The 25,173-nt window shown below is 46.2% G+C and overlaps 2 protein-coding genes across 6 annotated transcripts; both read left to right on the forward strand.

Moving 5' to 3' along the window:
- Positions 1–255: 255 nt before the first annotated feature.
- On the forward strand, positions 256–8,878 carry MON1B (MON1 homolog B, secretory trafficking associated). 5 transcript variants are annotated; one of them, XM_037816278.1, is made up of 6 exons: positions 256–899; positions 1,302–1,459; positions 3,285–3,614; positions 4,209–5,028; positions 5,365–5,512; positions 7,809–8,878. In XM_037816278.1, the coding sequence occupies exons 2-6, from the start codon at positions 1,312–1,314 to the stop codon at positions 8,007–8,009; spliced, it is 1,647 nt and encodes a 548-aa protein (XP_037672206.1). In that variant the 5' UTR covers positions 256–899; positions 1,302–1,311; the 3' UTR covers positions 8,010–8,878. The 5 variants fall into 5 exon arrangements, with proteins under 5 accessions (XP_037672206.1, XP_037672204.1, XP_037672203.1 ...); XM_037816276.1 differs by having other exon boundaries at positions 257–899; positions 1,280–1,459; XM_037816275.1 differs by lacking the exon at positions 256–899 and adding an exon at positions 924–1,081 and having other exon boundaries at positions 1,280–1,459.
- A 217-nt stretch (positions 8,879–9,095) lies between these two features.
- On the forward strand, positions 9,096–24,924 carry SYCE1L (synaptonemal complex central element protein 1 like). Its single transcript, XM_037815791.1, has 10 exons — positions 9,096–9,249; positions 18,362–18,571; positions 20,228–20,287; positions 20,478–20,552; positions 21,035–21,082; positions 21,340–21,394; positions 22,976–23,039; positions 23,930–23,999; positions 24,077–24,200; positions 24,792–24,924. Exons 1-10 carry the CDS (start codon positions 9,096–9,098, stop codon positions 24,856–24,858), a joined length of 927 nt encoding a protein of 308 aa, XP_037671719.1. The 3' UTR covers positions 24,859–24,924.
- The last annotated feature ends 249 nt before the right edge of the window (positions 24,925–25,173 follow it).

Consider the following 25,173-nt stretch of genomic DNA (forward strand, 5'->3'; position numbering starts at 1 on the left):
CCTTCAGCCTGACAGTTCCCGCGGCGGAGCCGCCACGCCCAACCCTCGTCCAGCCAATGGCGACACGCAAGAGCCGGCGGGACACTTTCCTCAGCCAACCGGGGCTTGGTGAGAGGCCCTAATCTTCCTAGCTCCACCCACAGAACCATGCGGGTACCCAGGCCTTTCGCCCATCTCCGAAAGCTCTGACTAGCCGGGTCTGTTCCTTCGCAACCCCACGTCCCCGCACCACGAGGATGTTCACGAGTCGCGCTTCCCTTTTTCCAGAGGCCGCCGAGCCCTTCGGCGGGATCCAGAGAGACATACGCGTACTTCCTACTTCTGAGAGGACCGCCTTTACTTTAGGATCCGAGTCCCATAGGCTGGCCCGGTTGGTTCACGGCACTCCAATTGGAAGCAGCGACTTTCCGTTCACCTCACCCCACACCTCCGCTTTTCACGGTGGATAAGGGAGGGTGACCTCGCCTCGGTTATTGGGAAGCATGTCTATTGCTAGGACTTGGGTATCAGGCAAAGAACGCCCACGAGTGAAGAAATGAAGTGGCTTGAGCTGGTCTTTGGCGTCCCGAGATGTGTCAGTCAAGTGACTGGCGGCGGTAAAGCTGTCGCACGCACCAGACCGGTCAAACAAACCAGGCGGGCGTTGCGGAGGCGGAACTGCAGGCAGGGAGCCGGCTTCTCTGGATTGGGCCAGGACGGAGGCGGTCCCGCCTCCGTACTCCAGGATTGGCTGAGTGCGAGCCCCATCCCCTCCGGCCGACAGTCATCAGTACAAGAGGCTTGCCCGGCTTGCCTCGATAGGAGCTCGAGCCACAGCGGAGGAAAGGGGTGTGAACGGTGCTCACTGGGTTCCCGACCAGATGTGACGTAGATCCTGGAGTGGCGCGCGCCATCTCCAGGTGAGCTAACACCTGTGGGCGGCGGGAGGGAAGAGAACCCGGCGCCGCGGGAAGGGAATGAAGCTCCGCAACCGGAAGTGTCTTAGAGCGGCGTCGCACCCGGAAGTGTGGCGAGACAGCTGCCCACCCGGAAATATGATGCTGCTGCTTCTATGGGAAGTGATGGTGTCCGGTTAAAACAGGTGTTTATGTATCTTTATTTCCAGAGGCCAGGTAGAGCCTGCTTATCCAGAGAGTGTTGGAAGATACTAACAGTTGGTCATGTTTCTGAATCTTATTTTGTTGAAACCTGTGGGGAAACGGGCGCTAGGAGGTTATCTAAGGGGGCGGGGCTCTTTAAAGGCTTTTAAGAAGTTTCTTTTGCTGCCCATCGCTTCCAGTCCCCTCCCCGTCCTAACTCAGGGATGTGCAGATGGAGACCGGAGGAGATGCTGCTGCCCCAGTCCCCGGAGGTACGGAGGACTTGGAAGCCACGCGGTTCCCCAGTGACGAGGATGGAGAAGGTGGCGGGATTCAGAGTAGCCAACTGGATCCCGGGGACGGGCACCTGGAGGAAACAGGTGAGTCCTCCTTACGGGCATCTTGGAAAAAATCCCTAGGGGTTGTCTTTGTTGGAAGGGTCATTGGACCAGTGAGGAATCTCTTGGGATCCAGAACAGTAACTTAAGCCATAGCTGGGTTAGTAGGAAGTTATTGAGAACTCAGGGTGTACTTTAAATCATCGAGTAATGGAAAGTGAGTCAGTGGGTGTCAATGGATGGTCACTGGAGACTTGGTGTGAGTTTAGGTCATTGAGGAATCAAAAAGGGATCAGGTGGCATCAAAGAGTGTCACTGGAGATTTAGGGTGTTTAGGTTAGTGAGGGATCAAAACAGTCAATGAAGCCAAACACAAACTATTTGGTGGTGTGGTGTTATTTAAGTAATTGAGATGGGAAAGGTGGTCATTGGGCATTCAGAGTATTTGCATTATTGAAGAGTCTGTGGTGGATTTGGGGGATAGATGGAGCTTGGGGGTACTTTGAGGAACCAGATTTTAGTGGATATTAATGGTGAACAGCAGGAGAGGAGACTGGACATCCATGAGATTATGTGGAGTGTCAGGGGATCAGTGACCCAGCTGTTAGTGGATGTATAAAGATGTTCATTGGGGAATCATTGATCACTTTAGAATTAATGGATGTTAATGGAGTAATTGGGAGAAATCAGTGGACATTACTGAGGATAAGTGGGGAGGGTAGTTCATTGAGGACTTGGGAATTATTTTCAGTTAATGGCACTCAGAAGCAGAATAATTGGTCTTTGGGGATCAATGAATGTCAGTGAGAAAATATGTGATCAATTTTATGGCAAAATTGTTGACACAGGTACAGATTGATAGATAACAATGGCTGTCATTGGGGGAATCAGGTAGACATCAATGGGAATAAATGGGAAAGGTGGCATGGGAGTCAGTGGAGGTTACTGAAGTCCTGGAATTTGTGGAGATTAATGATGGCCATGGGGGGAAGGGAATGGATATCAATGAGAATAAAGGTAGGGTCAGAGGAGTCCATGGATATCACTGAAGTCCTTAGAGTCATGGTGGTTAATGGTGTTCACTGTCAGGGAAGGGGACAGTGGACATGAAGTAGAATAAACTATCATGGCAATCATTGAAAGTCTTTGAAGGCCAGGTGTTAGTGATGTTGATCTGGGGTTATTGGGGTGTTAGTAGACATCAGGGGGAGTGAATAGTGGGTTAGAGGAGTGAATAGAGAACCACTGAGGATCCACGTTAGTGAATATTAATGGTAGTCATTGGGAAAATTAGTGGACATCACCAAGAACACAAATGGATGATCAGGGCAGTCAGTGGAGGTCATCAGGGATCATTAGGCACCAGTAAGAATAAATGAGGGGTTATGGTCATTCAGGGGGCGTTAAAAAACCCAGATATTACTAGATGTTAATGCTTATCATTGAGGAATGAATAGATATTAGTGAGAATAAATAAACGATCAGAGGAGGATCATTGAAGACAAGGATATTAATGATGTTCATTCAGAGGTAATGAGGTGAGTGCTTTGAGGACCTGAGAATTCACGGTGATTGAAGACAGTCATTGAAAGGGGACTAATTGGTTTTGGGGGACATAGGGGGTATAGTGAATGACAATGAAAGAATACAAAATTATTGAGGTATTGGGGGGATCAACGAAACCTAAGTGTTAGTGGATATCATTGGGGGACCTAGGGCTATCATTGGTTATTGTTGGGAAGGGAAGACATGGAGGTCTGTGTCAACATGTAGTTTATTTCAGGGTTAACAGGGATTTGGTGGGTCCTTGGGACATGGGGTTTGGGGAGGGGGTGGTGCAGATGATCAACCAGTGACTTCCTTTCAGGATCCAGGGACAAAGACCAGTCATCCAGCCTGCTGTCATCACCACCCCAGTCAGAGGCCCCATCAGGCACCTGTGGGCTCTGGGGTCCAGCAGCCCCTAAGAGTAGTCCCATGGGTGGCCCTGAGAGTGGTCCTGGAAGTCAGGGCGGGGACCCCAGTGATGAGGACTGGCGCAGCCAGCGGAAGCACGTGTTTGTGCTGAGTGAGGCAGGCAAGCCCATCTACTCTCGATATGGAAGCGTGGAGGCGCTGTCCGCTACCATGGGTGTGATGACAGCTCTGGTATCTTTCGTGCAGAGTGCAGGCAATGCCATCCGTGCCATCTATGCTGGTGAGCAAAGGGGAGGGGAGCAGGATGGGGGCAGTGATTGGGGATATGGCTGCCTGGCTGGCTGAGTGGATGGAAGTCTGTCCAACCAGCCATGGATAGGTCTGTCTGTCCAGCTGCCTGGGGGACAATCCAGTTAACCATGGGTGGTTACCATGTGGAGGCAACAAGCCAAAGGTCTGTCAGGGAGTCCATCCATTTGGCCAGCTGGGTGCTGAGTAACTAACTGACTTCTTGGTGTCTAAAGGACTGATTCCTTGTTGCCTGAGAGTGTGACAGCAGGGGGTGGGTCAGGCTGGCCATGTGTGCAGCTGAGTTGGATGTCTTTATGTTCTGTCTCAGTCCTTGTTCCATCTCCCCCAACTCCAGGCTGTGTATCTAACATACCTGATCCCTGGACCATCCCATCATGTCTCTCCAAATGTCCAAAATCCCTCAGCTTGCCCTTACCCCAGTCAGTGTGCCCCTAGAATGACCATGTGGGCTCAGACTTGCATGTGTGTGTTAGGGATGGGGGGAGGAGGAACCCCACCTGATCCCCTCTGACCAATCCCTGACCCATCTTCACCCCCCTGCCCTGCTCCTTCCCTCCTCCAGAGGACCACAAGCTGGTGTTCCTACAGCAGGGCCCACTGCTGCTGGTGGCTGTGTCACGGACTCCTCAGTCGGCAGCCCAGCTGCGCAGGGAGCTGCTAGCTGTCCATGCACAGATTGTGAGCACACTGACACGCGCAAGCGTGGCCCGCATCTTTGCACACAAGCAGAACTATGACCTCCGCCGCCTGCTGGCTGGCTCAGAGCGCACACTGGACCGGCTTCTGGACAGCGTGGAGCGGGACCCAGGTGCACTACTGCTGGGCGCTGTGCGCTGTGTGCCCCTTGCACGCCCACTGCGAGATGCACTGGGTGCACTGCTGCGACGCTGCACAGCACCCGGCCTGGCACTGTCAGTTTTGGCGGTCGGTGGTCGGTTGGTAACTGCAGCCCAGGAACGGACGGTGCTGGCTGAGTGCCGGCTGGACCCAGCTGACCTGCAGCTGCTGCTCGAGTGGATGGGCGCACCAGCCTTTGCAGCGGGTGAGGCATGGGCACCCGTATGCCTACCCCGTTTCAACCCTGACTGTTTCTTCTACGCTTACGTGGCCCGCCTGGATGCCATGCCCATCTGCCTGCTGCTGCTTGGCACTGACCGTGAGGCCTTCCATGCCATGGCCACTTGCCGGCGCCTGGTTGAAGATGGAATGCGCACCCTTGGTGCAATGCGTGCCCTCGGGGAGGCTGCCGGCTTCTCTAATGCCTCATCACCCAATGCCCCACCCTACAGTGTGCAGGCCGTGGGGGCACCCGGCCTCCGGCACTTCCTCTATAAGCCTCTGGACATCCCTGACCACCACCGCCAGCTGCCCCAGTTTACCAGGTAGGCCCGACCCCGTGGGCAACTGGCTGGGTGGGAAGGCTTGTCTAATGGGGAGGCTCAGCATCTCATAGAGACTCTCTGGGAAGATGGAATAGAATGGGTCTCTGATGAGGGAGAGTCATCCCTCACCTCAAGAATTTCCCTATTCTAAAGGAAGGTGGGCCCCAGTCCCCAGGGAATCCCCTAGTCTAAGGCCTCCACCCACAGAGAATCCTCAGGTCTAATGGGGGAGGCCAAGATCCCTAATTTAATTGAAATCCCTAGACTGAGAGGCGAGATGGGTGAGCCAAAAGAGGCCTAGACTGACCTGGCCCCCGCCTCACTTCATCATGGCAGCCCCGAGCTGGAGGCCCCCTACAGCAGAGAGGAGGAGCGGCAGCGGCTGTCAGACCTGTACCACCGCCTGCATGCTCGCCTCCACAGCACCTCCCGGCCCCTGCGCCTCATTTACCACGTGGCTGAGAGGGAGACGCTGCTGGCCTGGGTGAGTTGGTAGGGCTCTGAGTGAGTTAATTCCCCACTTCATGCCTTCTCTTCCTCTATTACAACCTCTCCAGCCACAACAGCCTCCACCAAGCACAGCGAGCCTTTGCCGGGGCTGTGCCCTTGCCTGCAACACTGTCCCACCATTGCACCCGCACCTCTGAAACCCTAAGGATCAATCATAGTGTCTGCCAACCCTACATTAGCCCTATTATTCTTTTCACTGCTTCCCCATTGGCAACCATTACAGTGTCTTTGACTTTTAAGAGGTCCCATTAACAACCATCACTATGTCTGCTCTTTCCCCATTAGCCCCATCCATGCGTCTGCAGGATCCCATTAGCCACCAGTTTAGTTTTAATTCCACAAGTGCCCTAAACTCCTTGAGTAGCAGGCTCGGTTCCATGCTGCACCCTCTGCCTGGGGTATCCTTCCCTGGCATCTTCCCAGGGTTCCTGCTCTTAACTTCCTATGGGTCTGTTAGAGGTCAACTGTTCAGGGAGGCCGGTTAAGGGAACCCCATCAGACAGTGGCCCTGCCACTTAGTGCACATTTATTCTGCACCTTTTGCATATCAGGATTTTATTTCTAATTATTTATAACTGTCCATTTTCAAGGAATTTTAGAATTAAAAATAAGTTCCAAAAATAGTACAAAAAACTCCTGTAAAATCTTCACCTAGTTTCCCTACTTGTTAATATCTTATACAACCACAGTGACCTATCAAAATCAGGAAATTAACATTGCTACAATAATAGCTAGTCTACAGATTTCAGATTTCACCATTTATTCACTTACTTCCTTTTACTTTTTACTGGTCCAGGATCTAATCACATGTTAGATTTATTTATTGTCCCTCCCTAATCTTCATTATTCAGTCTCTTGTGTCTCATGAACCTGACACTTTCAAAGAATATCAGCCAGTTAGTTTGTAGAATGCCGCTACACTTGGGCTTAGGTCATGCTTTCTCAGGATTAATTGAGGTCATCCATTTGTGGCAAGAATACCACAGAAGTAATGTGCCCTTCTCCGCATCAAATCAGGGTCCCACTGCTGATGATATTAACTGATTACTGGGTTGAGGTGGTGTCCACCTAGTTTCTCCTCTGTAAAGTTAGTATTTTCTCCTTTGTACTTAGCAAGAATCTTGCGGTGATTATGTAAATACCCTGTATTTCATGATACTTTCACTCACTAATTCTAACATCCATTAATAATTCTTGCCTGCAACAGTTGTTTCTCTGGAGTTTGCCAAATGGTGATTTTTCTAACTTCATTATTCCTTATATAGATAGTGGTTGGAATTCTGTAAAAAAGAACTTTTTCTTGTTTATTTATTCAACTTATAATTTTATATCAGTGTGGTCTCATAGACTTTTCTTTGTCTTAGTGCACTAAAATCCTTTTCCATCATTTATTTTGATGTGCAGTGTCTCTGATTTACTTGGCAGCAACTATGATTTAGCCAGGCTAGCTTTTGTAGCCTTTTGACACTTACTGGCACAAGATGTTCCAGGCTCCTCTTATACTTTCTCTGTGCCAGTCCTGAGATCAGCCATTTTTCCAAGGAGCTCTTGTATCTTCTAGTGGAGAAGGGTATTTAAAACCAAGGTATGGCTGGCTCCAGATTTTAAATTGGGTGGTCAGAGAAGGCCTCACTGAGGAAGTGGCATCTGAGTGGGGAGGGGACTTAATGTCCGTTTGGACAGCTGGAGGAAAAGTATACCTGACAGAGGGGAAGGACTGTGCAAAGGCTGTGTGGTGGATGTGTCTGAGCAACAGCAAGAACAGGCTAGTAAGGCTGGGACCGGGAATGGGGGTGGGGGGCAAGGGAAAGAGCAGTGGGAGGTAGCACAGGAAAGGTGCTGGTAACCTATTCAAGTCAGGCCTCTCTTGAGTTGATCATGCCCGGGCTACCGATGATGAAAACAATGGTATTTGAAACTTAAAACATGACCTTGTCTACAAAAACTGCTTGCTAGATATTAAGCACTGCTGTTGTTGTTATTACCTCCAGTTCACAGATAAGCAAATGAAGCCTAGAGATTACGCCTCACACACACACCCAGTAACACCCAGTTGAAGCCATTATGTCCAGCTGACCCCTAGGCCCAACTGAGATCCCCTGCCTCAGCCATGATGCTTACCTGCTTAGTCCAGCATCCAGGCAACACCAAGTGGGAGCTACTACCAGGTGCATCGTCCAAGCTGCAGGAGGCAGGCATGGGGCTAGGTTGAAATGGACAAGATTGGACCAGCTCCAACCCATTTGACTCTCTCTCCCCCTTCCCCCCAGGTAACCTCCAAATTCGAGCTGTATACCTGCCTCAGTCCCCTGGTGACCAAGGCAGGTGCTATCCTGGTAGTGACCAAACTCCTCCGCTGGGTGAAGAAAGAAGAGGATCGGCTCTTCATTCGTTACCCACCCAAGTACTCTACACCCCCAGCTGCCTCAATGGACCAAGCTCCCCATAATGGCTCTTTCACTGGACTCTGAGAGAGGGAGCTCCCAGATGGGGCAGTTCTGGGAGCAAGCAACTTTGGCTCTTACCTCCTGTCTCAACCCTTGGGTTGAGGTAGGGGGCTGTCTGTGGCTGGTTCCTGTCTCCCTGGGGAATGGGGCGAGAGCTGAGAACCTGCCTACAGACATTAGGATGGGTGGCAGAATAACTGTGCACCAGGCTGTCCCTGCCCCCAGCATGCACCTCCACCTCTGGGAAAATCCTTAGGCTTCTCCTTTCCCTTCCCTCTGCCTCACCTCCTCCACCTGGATAATGTTCCAGCACGTGTCTGGGACTGTCCCCTCCAAACATGGATAACATACCTTCTGTCTCTACATCAGGGATCTGCTTCCTGGATGTAGTTGCCCCCCAGAAGGTCTAGAGTTAGCCCCAGTCTCTGGGGCAGACCATGAGAGTTCCAGAATTGGGAATGCAGGGCCAGTCTGTGCCTGGAGCCAAAATGAGGATGTTCTAAAGAAAACAAAAACTACATTTTATTTACAGCCTAAAACTAAGCCCCACAAAGACACTCCTTCTCCCTTCATGTAGTTCTCTTCATCTCTTCCCCCTCCCAAACTGGCCCCCATCAGTGCTGGCTACTGCTAATATTAATGAGAAGGGGCCTCCAGCATCTACTTATGGCTTTTACCTCCCGACTTGACCTGGTGGCTAAATACAGAATTTTTACATAGGTATGCTTAGCTTCTAAGCTTCGTTTTATTCATCTGCGAAACTGCTAAAAAACTGTCATAGACTTGTTAAAAGAGGATTTGTGAACAAAAAGGGCCTGTAACTCTTATGTATCCCCTTACGGCACGTGCACTCTAGCCCCAGAAGTTCACAAAATAAATGACCCAAAGTAGGAGACACCTACCCAGAAGTTGTAGACGCGCTTACCACACTCACTCCTCACCCGACTGATACCCTGGTTGTGCGCTTGTTCTCGCTAACCTGAGTCCCACGCAAGCGTAACTGCCAATCAGAGGGTGCCAGTGTTATGCGCTTGCCCAGAACTCAGCCCTCGCCCCCCACACACACCCCTCCACACGGCTCAACGGATGGGGTCAATGTGCCCTGCACGCATGCGTCCTGCGGAGCATTTCTGCCCTCACGTGAGCGTGGACCAATCATTGGTCAAGGCTCAGGCGCGAGCCCAGCGTTGGAAAATGGCGGGGAGGTTGGAGGCTTTGAAAGTAGATCCGCTGGGAGCCGGGGACGAGGCGGAGGAGGCTGAAGGTAACTGAGGTCAAACCATCTGCACCTCTCCCCTGGTGGGCAGAGGGTGTGAGACTTCCATTACAGTGATGATAATAGTACTTTAGGAGAAAAAAGTATTTTAAGCTTAAAAAATTCAAGACAGTGGAAAAGGCACATTCTCACCACTTAGACGTCAGTTTTATGCTATTGGATATATTCCTCAAGTATTTTAAAGTAAACAAAAGAGTAAAAACTTCAGGATACATGTCTTAAAGGAGGAGAGGAGTGTTTTCACAAAAACACCCTGCTGTTGCTTCCACACCTAAGAAAATTAACCAATATCATTATCTCACACCGAGCCCCAAATTCAGCACTTTGCATGCACTCTCCAAAGTCTCTGAATAGAATGACTTTCGCCACAGACAACTTTTCTTCAGAGCATTGACTTGAAAAATGACTCCTCCACCCACTAGTGGGAGAAAAAGAAATTTTCATCCCAGAGACAGTTGGAAGATGCAGTCCAGCAAAGAGAAGAAAATCTTCCGGGGCAGTAATCCACAAGTATTGCCACTAGCATATATATATATTTTTTAATTTTAGAAAATTTCAAAATGTACTAAAGTCAAGAAGATAGCATGGTGAATACCCATGTACCCATCAATGCTTCAACAGTTGTTGAATTTCTACCCTCATTTCATCTATCCCTATCCCCCTTTTCTGCACACCCTTTAATCATTGTAAAACACGGATTGCTTCCTGCCAGACCTACCTTTGCAGACCTCAACAACAATAATTTTATTACTTGTTTATTGTCTCTCCTATGATGTGGGCTATGTGAGAACAGAGACTGTTTGGTCCTGTTATCCCAGCACTTAAAACAATGCTTGTTTAGCACATAGTAGGTGCTCAGTATTCTTAAAATACATGGATAAATAATGAAATAACTAACACAAATTGCTCTCATAGAGTAGGACCAGATATTGAGTGCTAGCCTTCAACAAAGGACAAAGAGAAACTATCAAGATAGACGCAAACAGATCCCACTTACTAAGCACTTAACTATGGTTGCCAGTGTGCTAAGGAACTATTTTAACATTCTTTCAAATTCCCCAAAATTGAAGATATACAGTTAACTTCGGCAATGGAGAAAATTGAAAAGCATATGAGTTTACCATCAAATTGGCTTTATAAAAGGAGGGTAAATTACTAGTATTGACCGCCCTTTGGAGAAACAGGCCTTCTCTTGCAGCACTGGGAGGAAAACTGAGTTCTTTGCTGGAGGCAGTTAGGCAGGATATCTTTGGCATCTAAATGCTATTCCACACCAATCACTTTGGTAGGTGATCAAAGAAGAATACACAGATGCATTAGCCAGGATTGGTCAGTGTTGGTGGAGGCAAAATGGAACAATCAAGGAAATGGCTAGGTATAGTAATGTACATTGTGGAGTGGTTGTGCAGCAGATTTTCTTTTTTTTAAGAGGCAGGGGAAAAAGTCATTAAAATTAAATTAAAAATTCATGTAAAAAAGAATAAGATCATTATTTATTAACACAATGATCTCCAAAAAGATTTTCATGAGGGAAAAGCAAGTTTGTATTAAAAAAAAAAAAAGGTGTGTGTTTGGGGAGAGGGTAGGTGGGAATGGGGGCTGTCAGCTATAGTCCTGTGTGTGCTGCACAGAAAAATGCCTGAGGGCTGAAGCCCTAACTGATAACTCTAGGCCTAGAACTTGGATTTGGGGAGTGATGCAGAGGTAGAGGAATTTGTGATTTATTGTCTGATTTTTCTTTTAGGAAAATGTAAGTAGAACTATATAATTTAAAATATAAAGAAATAATGAGTGGAAAATTTGAATGGCACCTGACGATAAGATTCTAGTATTGGATCAATGTTATCCTGGTTTTGATGGCTATACTGCAGTTACCTAGAAGGGTATCTTGTGTATAGGAAAGATACACTGGAGTATTAAGGAGCAGTGGAACATCATGTCTGCAACTTATGTTTCAGAAATGCTGTTTTGCAGCCTGGAATTTAAAAAAAAAATTATCACGATGTTAGTTGGATTATCCGAAATATTTACTGATCCCCTGCTGTCTCTCTTACATCGTGATAGGCACTAGAAATGCAGTGGAGAGAAAAAATGCCAAGTGGAGCTTTTCAGAGAAATGATCGCAAAAGCTTTCTGTAAAAGACATTGAGGGGCAATGGGGAAATCTACATATAGTCTGGGTATTGGATAATATTAAGGGATTATATTTTGGGGTGTGAATAGGATTGGGCTCATCTAAGAAAGTGTCCTTAAATAGTTGAGATTCTTAATGAAGTATCTGGGGATGAAATGTCACAAAGCCTGAGACTTGTTTGAAAATACTTCAGCACAGAGAAAACATAACTGAAGCAAAATATGAGCAAATACCAATAATTGTTAAGTCTACGAGATGAATAAATGAGGGTTCATCATAGTTTCTTCTCACTTTCATGTATACTTGAAAACTTTCATAATAAAATATTTAAAAGAAAATCATAAACACCTTCCCTTGTTATTAAAGTAGCTTTAATTTTTTTGTTTCATTGCAAAATATTAAAAGTATTTTAAAAATTTAAAAGTCATAAAAGGAAACATCCTGACCTGTTCATGGTGAATATTGGGGAAGGAGGTAACAATTAAGACCAAGGAGAGAAGGGGACGTTCCGTTTTAACCTCAAATACTTCTGTAGTGTTTGAATTTCCTTAGAATGGGTAAGAAAATAAAAATTAAAGCAATACATGAAATACATTTTATTGAAAGTTCTGAATATCATCACCAAACTATTGGCAGTGATTATTTCTAGGAAGGGAAGTACCTTGGAGAAGAGAAACTCACTTTTTACTCCATATTCTACATTTGTTTATTACTTAACTTAAAAAATGAAAATGTAAAATTAAATGAATGTATACTAATATGTAAAGGACTTAAGGCAGGGCAAAATTATGTCAAGAAGGGGAACATACCACTAAACATTTCAACAAAATTTAATAAGCCTAGGATACAAACCCCTGATTTACAACATGTTTTTTAACCGCTGCAAAGAATTTCATCCTAAGGACATTCTCTAATTAATCCCCTAAGGTATCTTTAGGTTGCTTCCATTTTACAAAGTTACAAATAATAAAACAATAAACATCTTGCACACCATCTTTAGTTATTTCCTTAAGATACATTCCTAGAAGTGGAATTTCTGATCCAGCGGAGATACATAAGTTTGTCTTTTTATATTTACTACCAGAAAGTTTGAAATGAGACACTGTTTTTGCCTATCAGATCGGCAAAGATGAAAAAGGCTGAAAACACATTTGACTTGGAAGGATATGAGGAACAGATCCTTTGTGTGACCCAAATAGGTGAAAGTCAATTTTGTAATAGCTATCAAATTTAACATGCATACCCTCTGATCCAGCAAGTAGCCTTCTTGGAATTTATCCAGTAGATCAATCCAATGTGTGCAAATTGATTGAACAAGGATGGTCATTGCGGCGTTGTTTGTAACAGCAAAAGAAGGGAAACAACCTTAAATATGTATCTGTAGGGAACTGCTCCATTTAGTGGGCCACTATGAAGCCACAGAACAGAATAAAAAGATCACTAGTAGCATTGTCAAATGAAAAATGCAAAGTTTGAAATACCATGTATGACACACTACCATTTATTTAGAAAAAGTAGGCATATGGTTATATATGAATTGAATTTCTTCCAAAAGGATGCACAACTAACTGATAAAACTGATGACCTCTGGGAAGTAGAATTGGGGAATTTAGGGCCTGATGGGAAGGGACTTTTCACTGTATACTACCGTGAGTAAGCATTTATTTCTTGGCTTTCATATGTCTTTAATGAGCTGTCTTTCAATTCTCTGCCTGTTTTTCTTTGGAGAGGTGTGGGGCACTGGTATTTGACCTTTTGTCACTGATTTCAAGAATTTAAGATGTTGCAAATATTTTTTCTTGTGATTCTTTTTTGTTTTAAATTTAAAAGTAACAGACTCATGCTAAAAAAAATATCTAAATGTATATGGTGAAAAATAAATATCCTTCCTACTCCCAACCATCCAGTCTTAGACTCCAGTGGTAACTGCTGTTAATTAACATGTTGACTTTAAAAAATACATATCTTGCCAGAATTTTTTGTGTACATCATACAAATATTTTTGATTAGCAATTGTATACTTTATCCCTCTTATTTTAGTCAAATGAGATCATATGATACACACAGTTCTGCACCTAGTTCTTCTTTCTCTTTAACAATAGCTAGGATGTCCTTCCATATCAGTAGATATGAATCTATCTCCTTTTTATTGGCTGTATTGTATCTTGTAGTATGGCTGAACCATAATTTATATCCCCTGTTGATGGACTTTCAAGTTATTTCTCCCCCTTTGTTACCACAAACATTGCCTCAAGAATATCATTGACCATAACTCTTTGCAAACTTAAGCAAATACACCTGATGGATAGATTCCTTGAAGTAGAATTTGTCTTTAAAATGTTGATAATTATGCCAAATTGTCTTCAAAATAGTGGTAGCTGTTGCCAAATTGTCTTCCAAAAGGCAGTGTCATTTCCATGGTCATTATCAATGTTTTTGAGTGCCTGTTTTCCCAGGTCCTTACCAACACTGGACATTATTAGACTTTTGATGTTTGCCAGTTTACTAGGTACAAAGTGTTACTCTGGTTTAATTTGCCTCTTTAATTATACCAGAGGTTCTTTATCTTTTTAAATGTTTATTGGCCATATGTGTGTCTTTTTCTTATCCTTTCCCACCCATCTATAGAAAAGATCATTTCCCTTCTCTATATTGATTAACAGACTTTAAAAAGTTATTATGGAAATGGGAGAGGATCTAAGATGGCGGCATAGAGAGGAGTGGAAGCTAAGTAGTCCTCCTGGAACAACTAAAAAAAACCGGAAACAACTAGTAAATAATCTGGAATAACTGCAGGGGGACAAACGTGACCGTCCACTCATCATACACCAATCTGAATTGGGAGGAATGCCCAAGATCACAGTATAAAATCTGTAAGTAAAAACTGCAGATCCAAATCAGGAGACCCCTCCCCCACAGCCCGAGCTACAAAGCCTCATGGTGCCAGAGAGAAGCTTTGTCCCAGCGAGCGAATATAGCTCAGCTGAGCTCCAACTGGGGTTTTAATTAACAAATGTGAACTGCTCACTACCAAGTACGAATCCCCAACAAGTAGGCAGAGGCTTTGGGTGATGACTGACCTTGGAGAGCTGGAGGGTCACCTCGGACTAGCTCTGTTTCTTTTTTGACTCAGTGGAGAAAGCCTCAGCCATTTTCAGTTCCCAGTTCTGTGACCCAAACAAGGGTATAACACAGGCAGAGAGAGACATTGAAATGCTAATAACCTCCGCATAGTGCATCTATCTTCTCTAAGAGGAAAGGGGTGGGGCCCAGCTCTACTACCTACCTTTCATTCAGATCTTACACCAGTCAAGAATTACAGGCTAACAGGCATCACCTGCTGGGCAGAAAAGCACAGTGACCGGAGGCATCAGAGGATGTACCAATTTTCTAAGACACACCCTCAGGGAAACCGGATACTGAATATTTCTTCCTTCTGGGCCCTTAGCCCATTCTGGTCTGGGGAAGCCTGATTGGGGTAACCAAGGAAACCATGGCTAGACAACAGAAAACTACAACCTACACCAAGAAAAATGAGGTTATGGCCCGGTCAGGGGAACAAACTTGCACTTCAACTGTGATGCAGGAATTTGAAACAACTAATAATAAGTGAATTCAAAAAGTTTAGGGAAGATATGGCAAAAGAGATGAACTGCATAATGAAAACACAGGACGTACATAAGGTAGAAATTGAAAGTTCAAAAAACCAACTGGTGGAATCTATGGAAATGAAAGGCACAACACAAAAGATGAAAGACACAATGGAAACATACAATAGCAGATCTCAAGAGGCAGAAGAAAACACTCAGGAACTGGAGAAGGCGGCAGCTGAAAGCCTACACACAAAAGAACAGATAGAGAAAAGAATGGAAAAATACAAGCATCGTCTCTGGGAACTTAAAGACAAACCGAAAAGCAAGAATTTACGTGTCATTGGTGTCCCAGAAGGAGAAGAGAAGGGAGAAGGGGCAGAAGCAATAGTAGAGGAAATAATCAATGAAAATTTCCCATCTCTTTTGAAAGACATAAAATTCGGATCCAAGAAGTGCAGCATACCCCAAACAGAATAGATCTGAATAGGCGTACACCAAGACACTTAATAATCAGATTATCAAACATCAAAGATAAAGAGAGAATCCTGAAAGCACCAAGAGAGAAATGATCTATCACATACAAAGGAAGCTTGATAAGACTGTGTGTGGATTTCTCAATAGAAACTATGGAGGCAAGAAGGAAGTGGGGTGATATATTTAAGATACTGAAAGAAAAACCACCAACCAAGAATCCTATATCTGGCAAAACTATCCTTCAGATATGAGGGAAAGCTTAAAATACTCTCTGACAGACAATGACCGAATTTGTGAACAAGAAACCTGCTCTACACGAAGCACTAAAGGAAGCACTGCAGACAGAAAGAAAAAGACAGGAGTGAGAGGTTTGGAAAACAATATTGGGAGATAGTAGCACAGCAATGTAAGTACACTGAACAAAGATGACTGTGAATATGGTTGAAAGAAGAAGGCTGGGATCATGTGGGACACCAGAACAAAAGACGAACAATGAAGACTGGGACTGTGTAACTCAGGGAAACCTAGGATGCTCAACGATTGTAATAAAAGGTACAAATATGTTTTTACATGAGGTAGAACAAATGAATGTCAGCATTGCAAGGTGGTAAAGATAGGGTAGGATTGGGGGGAAAATACAATCAATGCAAACTAGAGGCTAGAATTAACAGAAACATTGTATTATGCTTCCTTTAATGTAACAAAAGCAATATACCAAAGCTAAATGCATATGGGGGGGGTGGGGATAGGGGAAAGGTATGGGACTCCAGGCATTGGTGATGCTGTCTGACTCTTTATTCTACTTTAGGTTAATGCTATCTTTCTTTTTGTCACCTTCTAGCTATCACGTTTTTTAGTTTGTTTGTTTTTCTCTCTTTCTCTTGACTTTTTCTTTTGCCTCTCTGCCTTCTTTGACTCTTCCTCCGTCTTTGTGGAAGAAATGCCCTTATATAGAGAGTGGCAATGATGCTCAATACATAAATATATGACTATATGGGGAACCGACGATTGTTTACTTAGGACGGAATGTATAGTGTTTGAACAAAACCATCTTAAAAGAAATGGGTTGATGAAGAAAACTTGAGGGTACTATATTGAGTGAAATAAGACAGACACATAAAGGCAAATATTGCAGAGTCTCCCTGATTATGAACTAATTATAATATGTAAACTCATAGACATGAAATATAAGTTACCAGGATATAGAATGAGGCTAAAGAATGGGGAGTGGTTGCTTATTATGAGCAGAATGTTCAACTAGGGTGAACTTAAATATTTGGAAATGGACAGGGGTGATGGTAGCATGTAATGAGAATAACTAACAATGCTAAAAGGTGTGTGAAGGTGGTGGAAAGGGTAAGTTCAGAGTCATGCATGTCACCAGAAGGAAAGTTGGGGGTTAAAAGATGGGAGTGTATAAAACAGTGAATCTTGTGGTGAACAATGCCCATGATTAACTATACAAATATTAGAAATCTCTCTCATAAACTACAACAAATGTATGTCTCTATAACTAGAGGTTAATAATAGAGAGGCATATAGGAAAAAAAATATATACCTATTGCAAACTATATACTACAGTTAGTAGTATTTTAACATTCTTTCATCAACAGTAACAAATGTACTGTACCAGTACTGTGAGTCAGTAATGGGGGGGGGGGGCATGGTTAGGGGTATGGGAGGATGTGAGTTTCCTTTTTTGTCTTTGTTTCTTTTCTGGAGTAGTGAAAATGTTCTAAAACTTGAAAAAAAATAATTGTGTTGATGGATGCACAGCTGTATGGTGGTGCCATGGGCAATTGATTGTACACTTTGGATCTTTGGATAGTTGTATGGTATCTGAACAATCTCAAAAATAAATAAATAATTTTAAAAGAAGTTATTATGGAAATGCCTCACATACACAAAGTAGATGAATTCTATAATCACCCTCGTGAACTGATCTTCTAGCTTCAACAGTTATCAACTCTTGGCCAGCCTTGTTTCCTCTCTACTCCCATCCACTCCCTACCACCCACCTCACTGAAGCAAACTGCGGACCTCTTATTTTATCCACCAATATTTCTGTATATATCTCTGAAAATAAGGACCCAATTTAAAAGAAACCATGCCACTATCATCACACCTAAGAAGTATTGATAAGAACAGTAATTCTTTTATATCAGCAAATAGTCAGTATTCATATTTCCCTGAATGTATCAAATATTTTGGTTGTTCATTTATTTTCAATGTATTTGTTTGAATCAGTATCCAAATAATGTCCATAAGTTGCAATTGATTTGTGTCTCAAGTCTCAATTTATAGGGTTTCCTCTTTCCCTCCTTTCTTCCTTGCAATTTATTTGTTGAAGAAACTAGATTTTTGTCCTGTGAAGTTTGTCGTGGTGTCATTTAACATATTCCTCTGTCCCCTGTATTTCCTCTGTATTAGTATTTAGTTTTGGAAGTCTGATCAGTCAAACTCGGATTCTTCTTATTTCTTTCTTTTTTTTTCTTTTTTCCTTTTTTTTTTTTTCCTTTTTTGGCAAGAATTCTTCATAGGTGGTGGTGTTGTATTCCATCGAGGGATCTTAATATCTGGTTGTCTTTTTTTTTTTATGTTAGCAGTCATTAATAACCATTGCCTAGATCCATCAATTCATTGAATTTGTAAACTGTGGCCTAAGAAGATTTTAAAGACATTCACATGAAATCTTTCTACCCTGTTACATTGGCTAGAACTTCAGAATGACCTTTGAACAGCAGCAGCAGCAGTGAAACACATCCCTTTCTGAGGGGAGTTTTATTAAGGGGATGTCTGTGGTGCCCTTTGACCCTTCAGAGAGAAGCTGACCATTAGGGGCCCTGATTCATCCAGCACGCACCATCAGCCTCAGGGACAAGGCACAGGTGTCCCACAGGGTCCCTGCTCTGCTGGAGATCTGCCCATCCTTGGCTCAAGCCCAGGAGTGTTTGTGAAACCCACTGGGATTTCCTTCCCTCCCTTTCCTTTCCTCATTCCCCTCTCACTCTCACTGGATCTGGTAATTCTGGTTTCCTCTCTACAGGGCAGGCCAAGTCTTTGGAGAAGACTGAAGACTTGCTGACAATGGTGGAAAAGCTGCAGAAAGGTTATGTGCTATCTGTGTCTGAGGCTTGGCCTGGGGTTTGGAGTCAGGCAGACATGATTCAAACCAAGACCCTACAACTCACAACCTTGGGAAATTATCCCACTGCACTTTGTCCTTCTTGTACAATCTAATTACTTAAACCAAAAACAGGGCCCACAGTTCAAAATTCAAGAAGCATAGAGATAGAAAATCCATCCCCCCAAAATACATACCAGCAACCCATGTGTGGCCAGCAGCAGTCATTTTTAAGTTCTTAAGTATTGTTCCAGGTAGTGTTTTTATACTTTTATGCCTGTGTACTCTTTGCCCATCCTTTCAATACACAAATAGCAAAAGACAAAGCAGACAGCTTTGCAGCTTGCTTTGCCTGCTGAAGGAGATTGGGATCCAGCCTGCATCCAGAATGTCAGGCTGGGGCAGAGTGCTAGCCAGGTTTGAGGCTGAACCCCCAGCCAGCCCACCTTCAGCTTTAAATGCTACAATCCTTTGATCTATTCCAAATAAAAGGTAACTAAACATTCCTCCACCCTGTAGCCACATGCAGAAGTGCATTGGGGCTGCTGCCTAGGCTAAAATTAGGTAGAGAAATTGCAGGACTGGAAAGGCAGAAAGACCCTGATCATCTCCTACAAACAGAAGATCCTCAGGGATTTCTGTCAGTCATAATTAGCACCTTGGAGAACGCTTACTCTCCTGAACTTGATGGGAGCTGAAGTTGGTGGCATCAGATAACCCAGGACCTGAGCCTATTAACTCCAGAGTGTCTTAGGGGTTGGCATGAGACCCAGCAAGAGTTAGGCAGCTTCTTGCTTCAGTTCTGCACTGCCAGTCTTGAAGCAAGAGATGGACCAAAGGAAGGGTTCTCCATACAAAGATCTAAGACTGGGACTTTGAGTAGCTAGAGGTGAATCCCTAAAGAGACAGTGATCTCTCTGTCACTGGGTAGCTTCCTTGCTGCCACCCACAATAAGAAAGCAGCTTTTTCCTCATTTTTCAAATGAGGCCAATGCCAGACTTGAGATAAACAGAAGTGATGACCAACCCCATTGGGATTTTAATTGTGGGGCAGGTGGGAGGTCTCTACTGGCTCCCACCACACTCAGAATTAAATCTAGAAGCCTGAACCATGGCTCAGGAGGTCTTGAATGATCCACTGCCCCCACTTCACCCCACCTCACCCCTGCCACTCTCCACTTGCTCACTAGACTGAACTACACCAGCTCCCTTGCCGTTAGCCTGGACACATGCCTCACTCACTCCCCCTGCAGGGACTTGGCACTTGCTGTTCCCTCTGCCTGAAAAGATTTCCCCTCAGCACACTCCTTCCCCTGCAGAACTTCAGGATTTGCTCCCCTCACTTGTTTCAGGACCTTTCCATATCTCAAGATGTACCTCTACCCTTTCACCCCTTGATTTGCTTTATTTATCTTCACAGCATTACTACCACCTGACTTGATATCGTATATCTTTATTCAGTGTCTATCTCCTCCTATCTCCCCCCATCCAGAATGGAAGCCCTACAGGGGTCTATCACAGATCCTGGCACAAAGCAGTTGCTCAGTAAAATACATGTTGATTGATAGCAGCAAAGACAGTGCCTGCATCCGCCTCTCGTCTATCTGTCTTCTCTGGCTCCATCTTTCTTTTCTTCTGCAGAGGGAAGCCTGGAGCCACAGATAGAGGACCTGATTCACCGGATTAGTGAGCTTCAGCAAGGTAAACCGAGGACCTCAGCTGGCCAATCAAGGCTGTCAGGAAAGGCCTGGACTTTGAAAGCTTTTATTTCCTCATCATAAAATCTAGGCCCCCTTCAGGGTTGTTTGAAAATAAATGTGAAATGCCACAGTCTGAGAAAACAAGGCTAGATGCAGCACTGACAAGCGTCTTCTTCCCTTCTTTGACCCAGCAAAAAAGAAAGCCAGCGAGGAACTGGGAGAGGCTCAAGCTCTCTATGAGTCCCTGCATAGGGAATTAGACTCATGTAAGTGTGACCAAAAGGACACAGATATCCCATGATGTTCCATCCTCCATGCCCTCACCATACCACTGTGCTCCAGAACACAAGGCCCAGTGGGGTCCCCTGCCACCTCGCCAGATTCAACACCTACCCCTCTCCCTGCTCCCACTCCACTGCTAACCCTGCACACGTCTACCTCAGGTCTTTGCATAAGCTGTTCCCTCCACCTTAGTCCACATAATCCAATGGCCTCTTGCTATCACATGTCTTCTTTGAGCTGTCAGTTCAAACTTCACCCTGGCAGGCCTTTCAGCACAGAGGGGAGAGAAACTGGATCAGGATGCTCACTAGTAGGAGTTGGGTGCAGGGGTGGCAAGAAGATATCCACCACCCTGGGGCTGTAACATACCTTCTGTGTGACCTTGGGCACGCATCTTGCATGAAGTTGGAGTTGGGGCACAGAATGTGGCCTCCGAGGGGGCTGAAAGTATCACCGTGTTTTCCAGTGAATGGAGAGAAAGTGCACCTAGAAGAGGTCCTGAGCAAAAAGCAAGGTATTTACCAGCTGCTCCATTTTCTTAATCCTACCGTCCACCCCTCATAGTCCAAACTGTACAGAGAGCCAGAGGGATCCCAGTGAAACCTGAGTCAGGATGCTTCCCTGTCTGTTCAGATATCTCTTTTGGCTGCCACCTAACTTGGAGTAAACAACATAGTCCTCTTAGTGCCCCACAATGCCTTACCCGGCCTGGACCTCATCACCTGACTCCCCAAGAGCTCTCATAGGACTTCTTGGTTTCTGTCCCTGCAGAGACACTGAAGATCCTCCAGCTGCATTGCCAAGAGAAGGAAAGTGAGGCTCAGAGGTAAGTGGTCCTGCTCCAGGTTTTCCCCACCTCATTTTCCCAGACTGAAGAAGGGAGAAAAAGCTAGGGAAATACATATACCTTGAGCACACACTCATCATTTTCCCTTTCTGTAGAACAGAGTGGCTAGACAAGAAATTTTCCCACTCAACTCCAATATTAGGCAGTGGTGTTAAGGTTAATTCACTGAGTTAATCATCCACAGCTAATTTATTTATGAAGTAAATTCCTTCTATTGACATTATTCTAAATCTTTCCCTGCTGGTCATCCAGCTCCTCCACCATCCATTTATTTGTCTATCTATCTGTTCATTTAGGCCTTCAGTCATTCATTTGCCCATCCATCCATCCATCTACCCACCCGTCCACCTACTCACTCATTCATTCACCCATTCCATCAATACATCTACCTATACATCTCTCCAAGCAGCCATTCCTTTATGCATCCAAACATCCAAACATCCTTCCTCCCCTTCATCCAGCCTCTCAGACAGCTGTCAATTCTCCAGGCATCTATCTACTACCCATCCAACCATTCATTCATCCTCTCTATCCTCCCACTCATCGATTCATCTAGCTATTCATTTCTTCACCAAAACATCCATCCAGGCATCTCCTTCCAACAGTCCTTCCTTTAGTTCTCCATTCACCCATCATCTCTCCTGCCAGCCACTCATCCACCCAATTAACTATCCACCCAATCACCTATCCATCCACCTCTCCTTCCTTTGAACCTTAACTTAGCACATGCCTGTGACTTGAGGCTTCACACTGTGGTGCACAATGATTTTACCAGTGTGGGGAAACCTGATGACAGGTAGTATGTATGTATGCTAACCACTCCACACATGCTCTCTGCTGAGTAGTTTATGCTCATTTACCTACCTAATCCTCAAATGACATTTGTAAGAATTAAGGGCTAATGTCATTCTCCCACCACCACCATTTTACAGATAAGAAAACTGAGACCCAGAGAGGTTCTGTAACTCATCCAGTGTCATAGTGGAGTCATATCCAGGCTTCAAGCCAGCACCTTAGAATCTATGACACTAAACCACTGCATCCCACCCGGTGATTTCTTGAGAAGGCAAAGTTGGATGGGAGACAGGGTGATCTCAATAGAGCCCCATAAATGTTCACATTCAATCAACAGAATAAAGTGGAAGGGTGAATGCTGGGAACAGACACCCCAGCCTCCACTCCTGTGGGGGGAAAGGGGGTCATTTTGAGACCGTGACAGAGAATTCCCTTTCCCTTTCCAGGAAGCACATGTTGCAGGAATGCACGGAGCAAATTTCTGCCCGTAACTCTCAGATAGCAGAGAGGAACAAACAGAGGAAGTTGGGGTAACCCCTGGGTTACCATTGGGTGGGGGTGGGTAAGGGATACATCAGGGAGGGTTTTGGGAAGAGGAACCATTGGAACCAAGACTTGGAGAATAAAGCCCATGAAGGTGCTGCCAGCAAAGGGATCAGACTGGGCAAATCCCTGAAGTCCTGTGCACAAGGAGCCCCCAGTCCCGGCCAGGCTGGGTGGCAGTCCTTGTGTGCAGCCTCTCACTCCTGGGTGGTCGGCCCCCAGGTTGGATTTTGAAGAACAGCTGGAGAAGCTGATGGGCCAGCACAAAGACCTCTGGAAATTCCAAGTGAGCCATCTTCATTGCCTCCACCCAAAACCATTCCTCCTCTGACTTCACTGTCTCCACTAACTGCACCAGATTCCACCTACTGCTCAGGCCCAACTCCATGAGATGGTCCTTGATTCCTTTCTTTCTTTTGCCTACCTGCTCAAACCCTAACCTGTTACCTCAAATCTGGTCGCTTCTCATGGTCCACCACTGCCACACCTGGCATCTCTTGCCCCCACTATTATAGTAGCCATTGCAGATCCAGCTTTCCTTCTGCTCAACTTTTCCCTTTTCACCTTTCAGTGGCAAATGAGAACCCTGAAAAAGCCATGGTCAGGTCATTCCTTGATTCAGATGTCAGTGGATACATCCCTGCCCCATGCCAGGCAGCACCAAGACTTTGCTCTCCCCATGCTGATTGGGACAGGGGGAGGTATATCCAGACTGTAAACAAGAAAATAAATAGATAGATCATGTAAGGTAAGGGAAGAAGACCTTTCAGAGCAGGTGACTTGTGTGTGCAGACATGAAGGAAGTAAGGGAATGAGACATGCAGGTATCTGGCTGCAAGAGTTCCTGGCAAAGGGAAAGGCCAGTGCCAAGGCCCTGAGGTTGAACTGTGCCTGGCCTGTGTTTGGAACAGCAAACGGGAAGGCACAGTGAGTCGGGACAGATGAGGTTACAGAGGTACACGGGACACGGGGAGCGACTGCGACTGGGGGGAATGCATCTCCACTAAGGGCTGGCCACAGCAGAAAATGCACATTGAGTAATAAATCGTGGAATGAATGATTTACCTAATTCCAGTTAAGAACTTTCCCAGAGGTGTGGAGGGGGAAGGGGTGAGTGGTGTGGCTGGGCTGACAGACAAAGAAGCGATAGGCCAGGCCCCCTGTTTCTCCTCTTAGATGCTGGAGCAGCGACTGGCTCGGGAGATCCGTACCCTGGAGATCAGCAAGGGGCAGCTGCTTGTAGAGGGTGAGATTCCGGGGCAAGGCGGGGCGCAGCGCTGGCGGATCCCCGGGCCCCACCCCTGACGCGGTGCCCACCCACAGAGAGACTGGCGCGCACCAAGCTGGAGGAGGTGGAGAGGCGGCTGCGGTCTCCGCTCGGCTTCGAGGGTCCCCAAGTAGTGAGCGACGGGCTCGACCTGCGCTGCCCGGAGGCCGCGGCCGCTGGGTGAGAGGGAGGGGAGGCCTGGGAGCGAGAGGAAGCGGCTGTACCCCGCCCAGGACGGCCCCCAGCTGCCTCTCCCAGAAGGGCTGGCTCTGGGAGGCAGGGCCCCGGGGCTCTCCTGTCTCCTACCTCCCGGCCTCTGCTCTCTGCTTCTCCAAGTCTTTGTGGCCCAGAAGCTTTCTGAGCAGAGGCATCGCGTGCTTCGGCCCCTCCACCCCTACTCCCTCTCTCTCCTTCCTCTTCCCTCCTCTGCCTCTCCCCAGACTGAAGGCGGAGCTGGAGAAATTCGGGGAGCGGCTCCCCGTGCAAACCCAGCGCGTCCTAGATGAAGGGGTTGGCGAAGGAGAGATAGGGGGAATGGGGACGAGGCGGGTAGAGCCAGAGACGACAGACAGCAGCAGGGCTGTCCCCGGAGGTCCTTCCGGGGGAGGTGTGTGGGGAGAAGAGCGTTCCCGGCGGGGGCAAGGCCAGGACAAAGGTGCTGAGGCGTGAGCCTTGGTGGCAGGGGAGCAGCAGGGGGGTACAGCTAGCGCGGGCGCACTCCGGGCGCTCGGAGACCCCTGTCCCGGCAGCCTACTTTCCCGCTCCCTGCAGGCCAGCCCAGTGCTCCCCTCGCGCTAGCAAGGAGAAGGACCTGGAGCCGCCGGTAGAGCTTGCCTGACACCACCGCTAGGCTAGTGGGACCCGCCCGTCCCGACTTTCTTTCAAGGCTTGTCAAGAAATAAAGGCGACGATTTTGGATTGTCCCCACCTCCTCGGCTGAGTCTATTTTAGGAGTTAGTGAGGATGGGAGGTCGGGCCCAAGACCCGGGGGTGGTGGAGGGGTGGATGGGTGTACAGAACACTCTGGGCGGGGCCTCAGCCAGACTCTGCCCACTGACTCGCCCCAGGCACATAACAGGCGCTCAATAAATGCTCCTGAGCACGTCAATGAAAATAAATAAGGGATAAGACCCCTGTAACAACGTGGCTGGGC

This window comes from Choloepus didactylus, chromosome 22, assembly GCF_015220235.1.
Source record: "Choloepus didactylus isolate mChoDid1 chromosome 22, mChoDid1.pri, whole genome shotgun sequence".
NCBI classification, from domain to species: domain Eukaryota; kingdom Metazoa; phylum Chordata; class Mammalia; order Pilosa; family Megalonychidae; genus Choloepus; species Choloepus didactylus.

Bases quoted from the DNA above. Each gene is read 5' to 3' on its own strand.
- MON1B (XM_037816278.1), top strand. From the start codon at position 1,312: ATGGAGACCGGAGGAGATGCTGCTGCCCCAGTCCCCGGAGGTACGGAG. The intron at 3,615-4,208 runs GTGAGCAAAGGG...TCCCTCCTCCAG, and splicing joins CATCCGTGCCATCTATGCTG to AGGACCACAAGCTGGTGTTC. The intron at 5,029-5,364 runs GTAGGCCCGACC...TCATCATGGCAG, and splicing joins CAGCTGCCCCAGTTTACCAG to CCCCGAGCTGGAGGCCCCCT.
- SYCE1L (XM_037815791.1), top strand. From the start codon at position 9,096: ATGCGTCCTGCGGAGCATTTCTGCCCTCACGTGAGCGTGGACCAATCA. The intron at 20,288-20,477 runs GTAAACCGAGGA...TCTTTGACCCAG, and splicing joins GATTAGTGAGCTTCAGCAAG to CAAAAAAGAAAGCCAGCGAG. The intron at 21,395-22,975 runs GTAAGTGGTCCT...GTCGGCCCCCAG, and splicing joins AAGGAAAGTGAGGCTCAGAG to GTTGGATTTTGAAGAACAGC.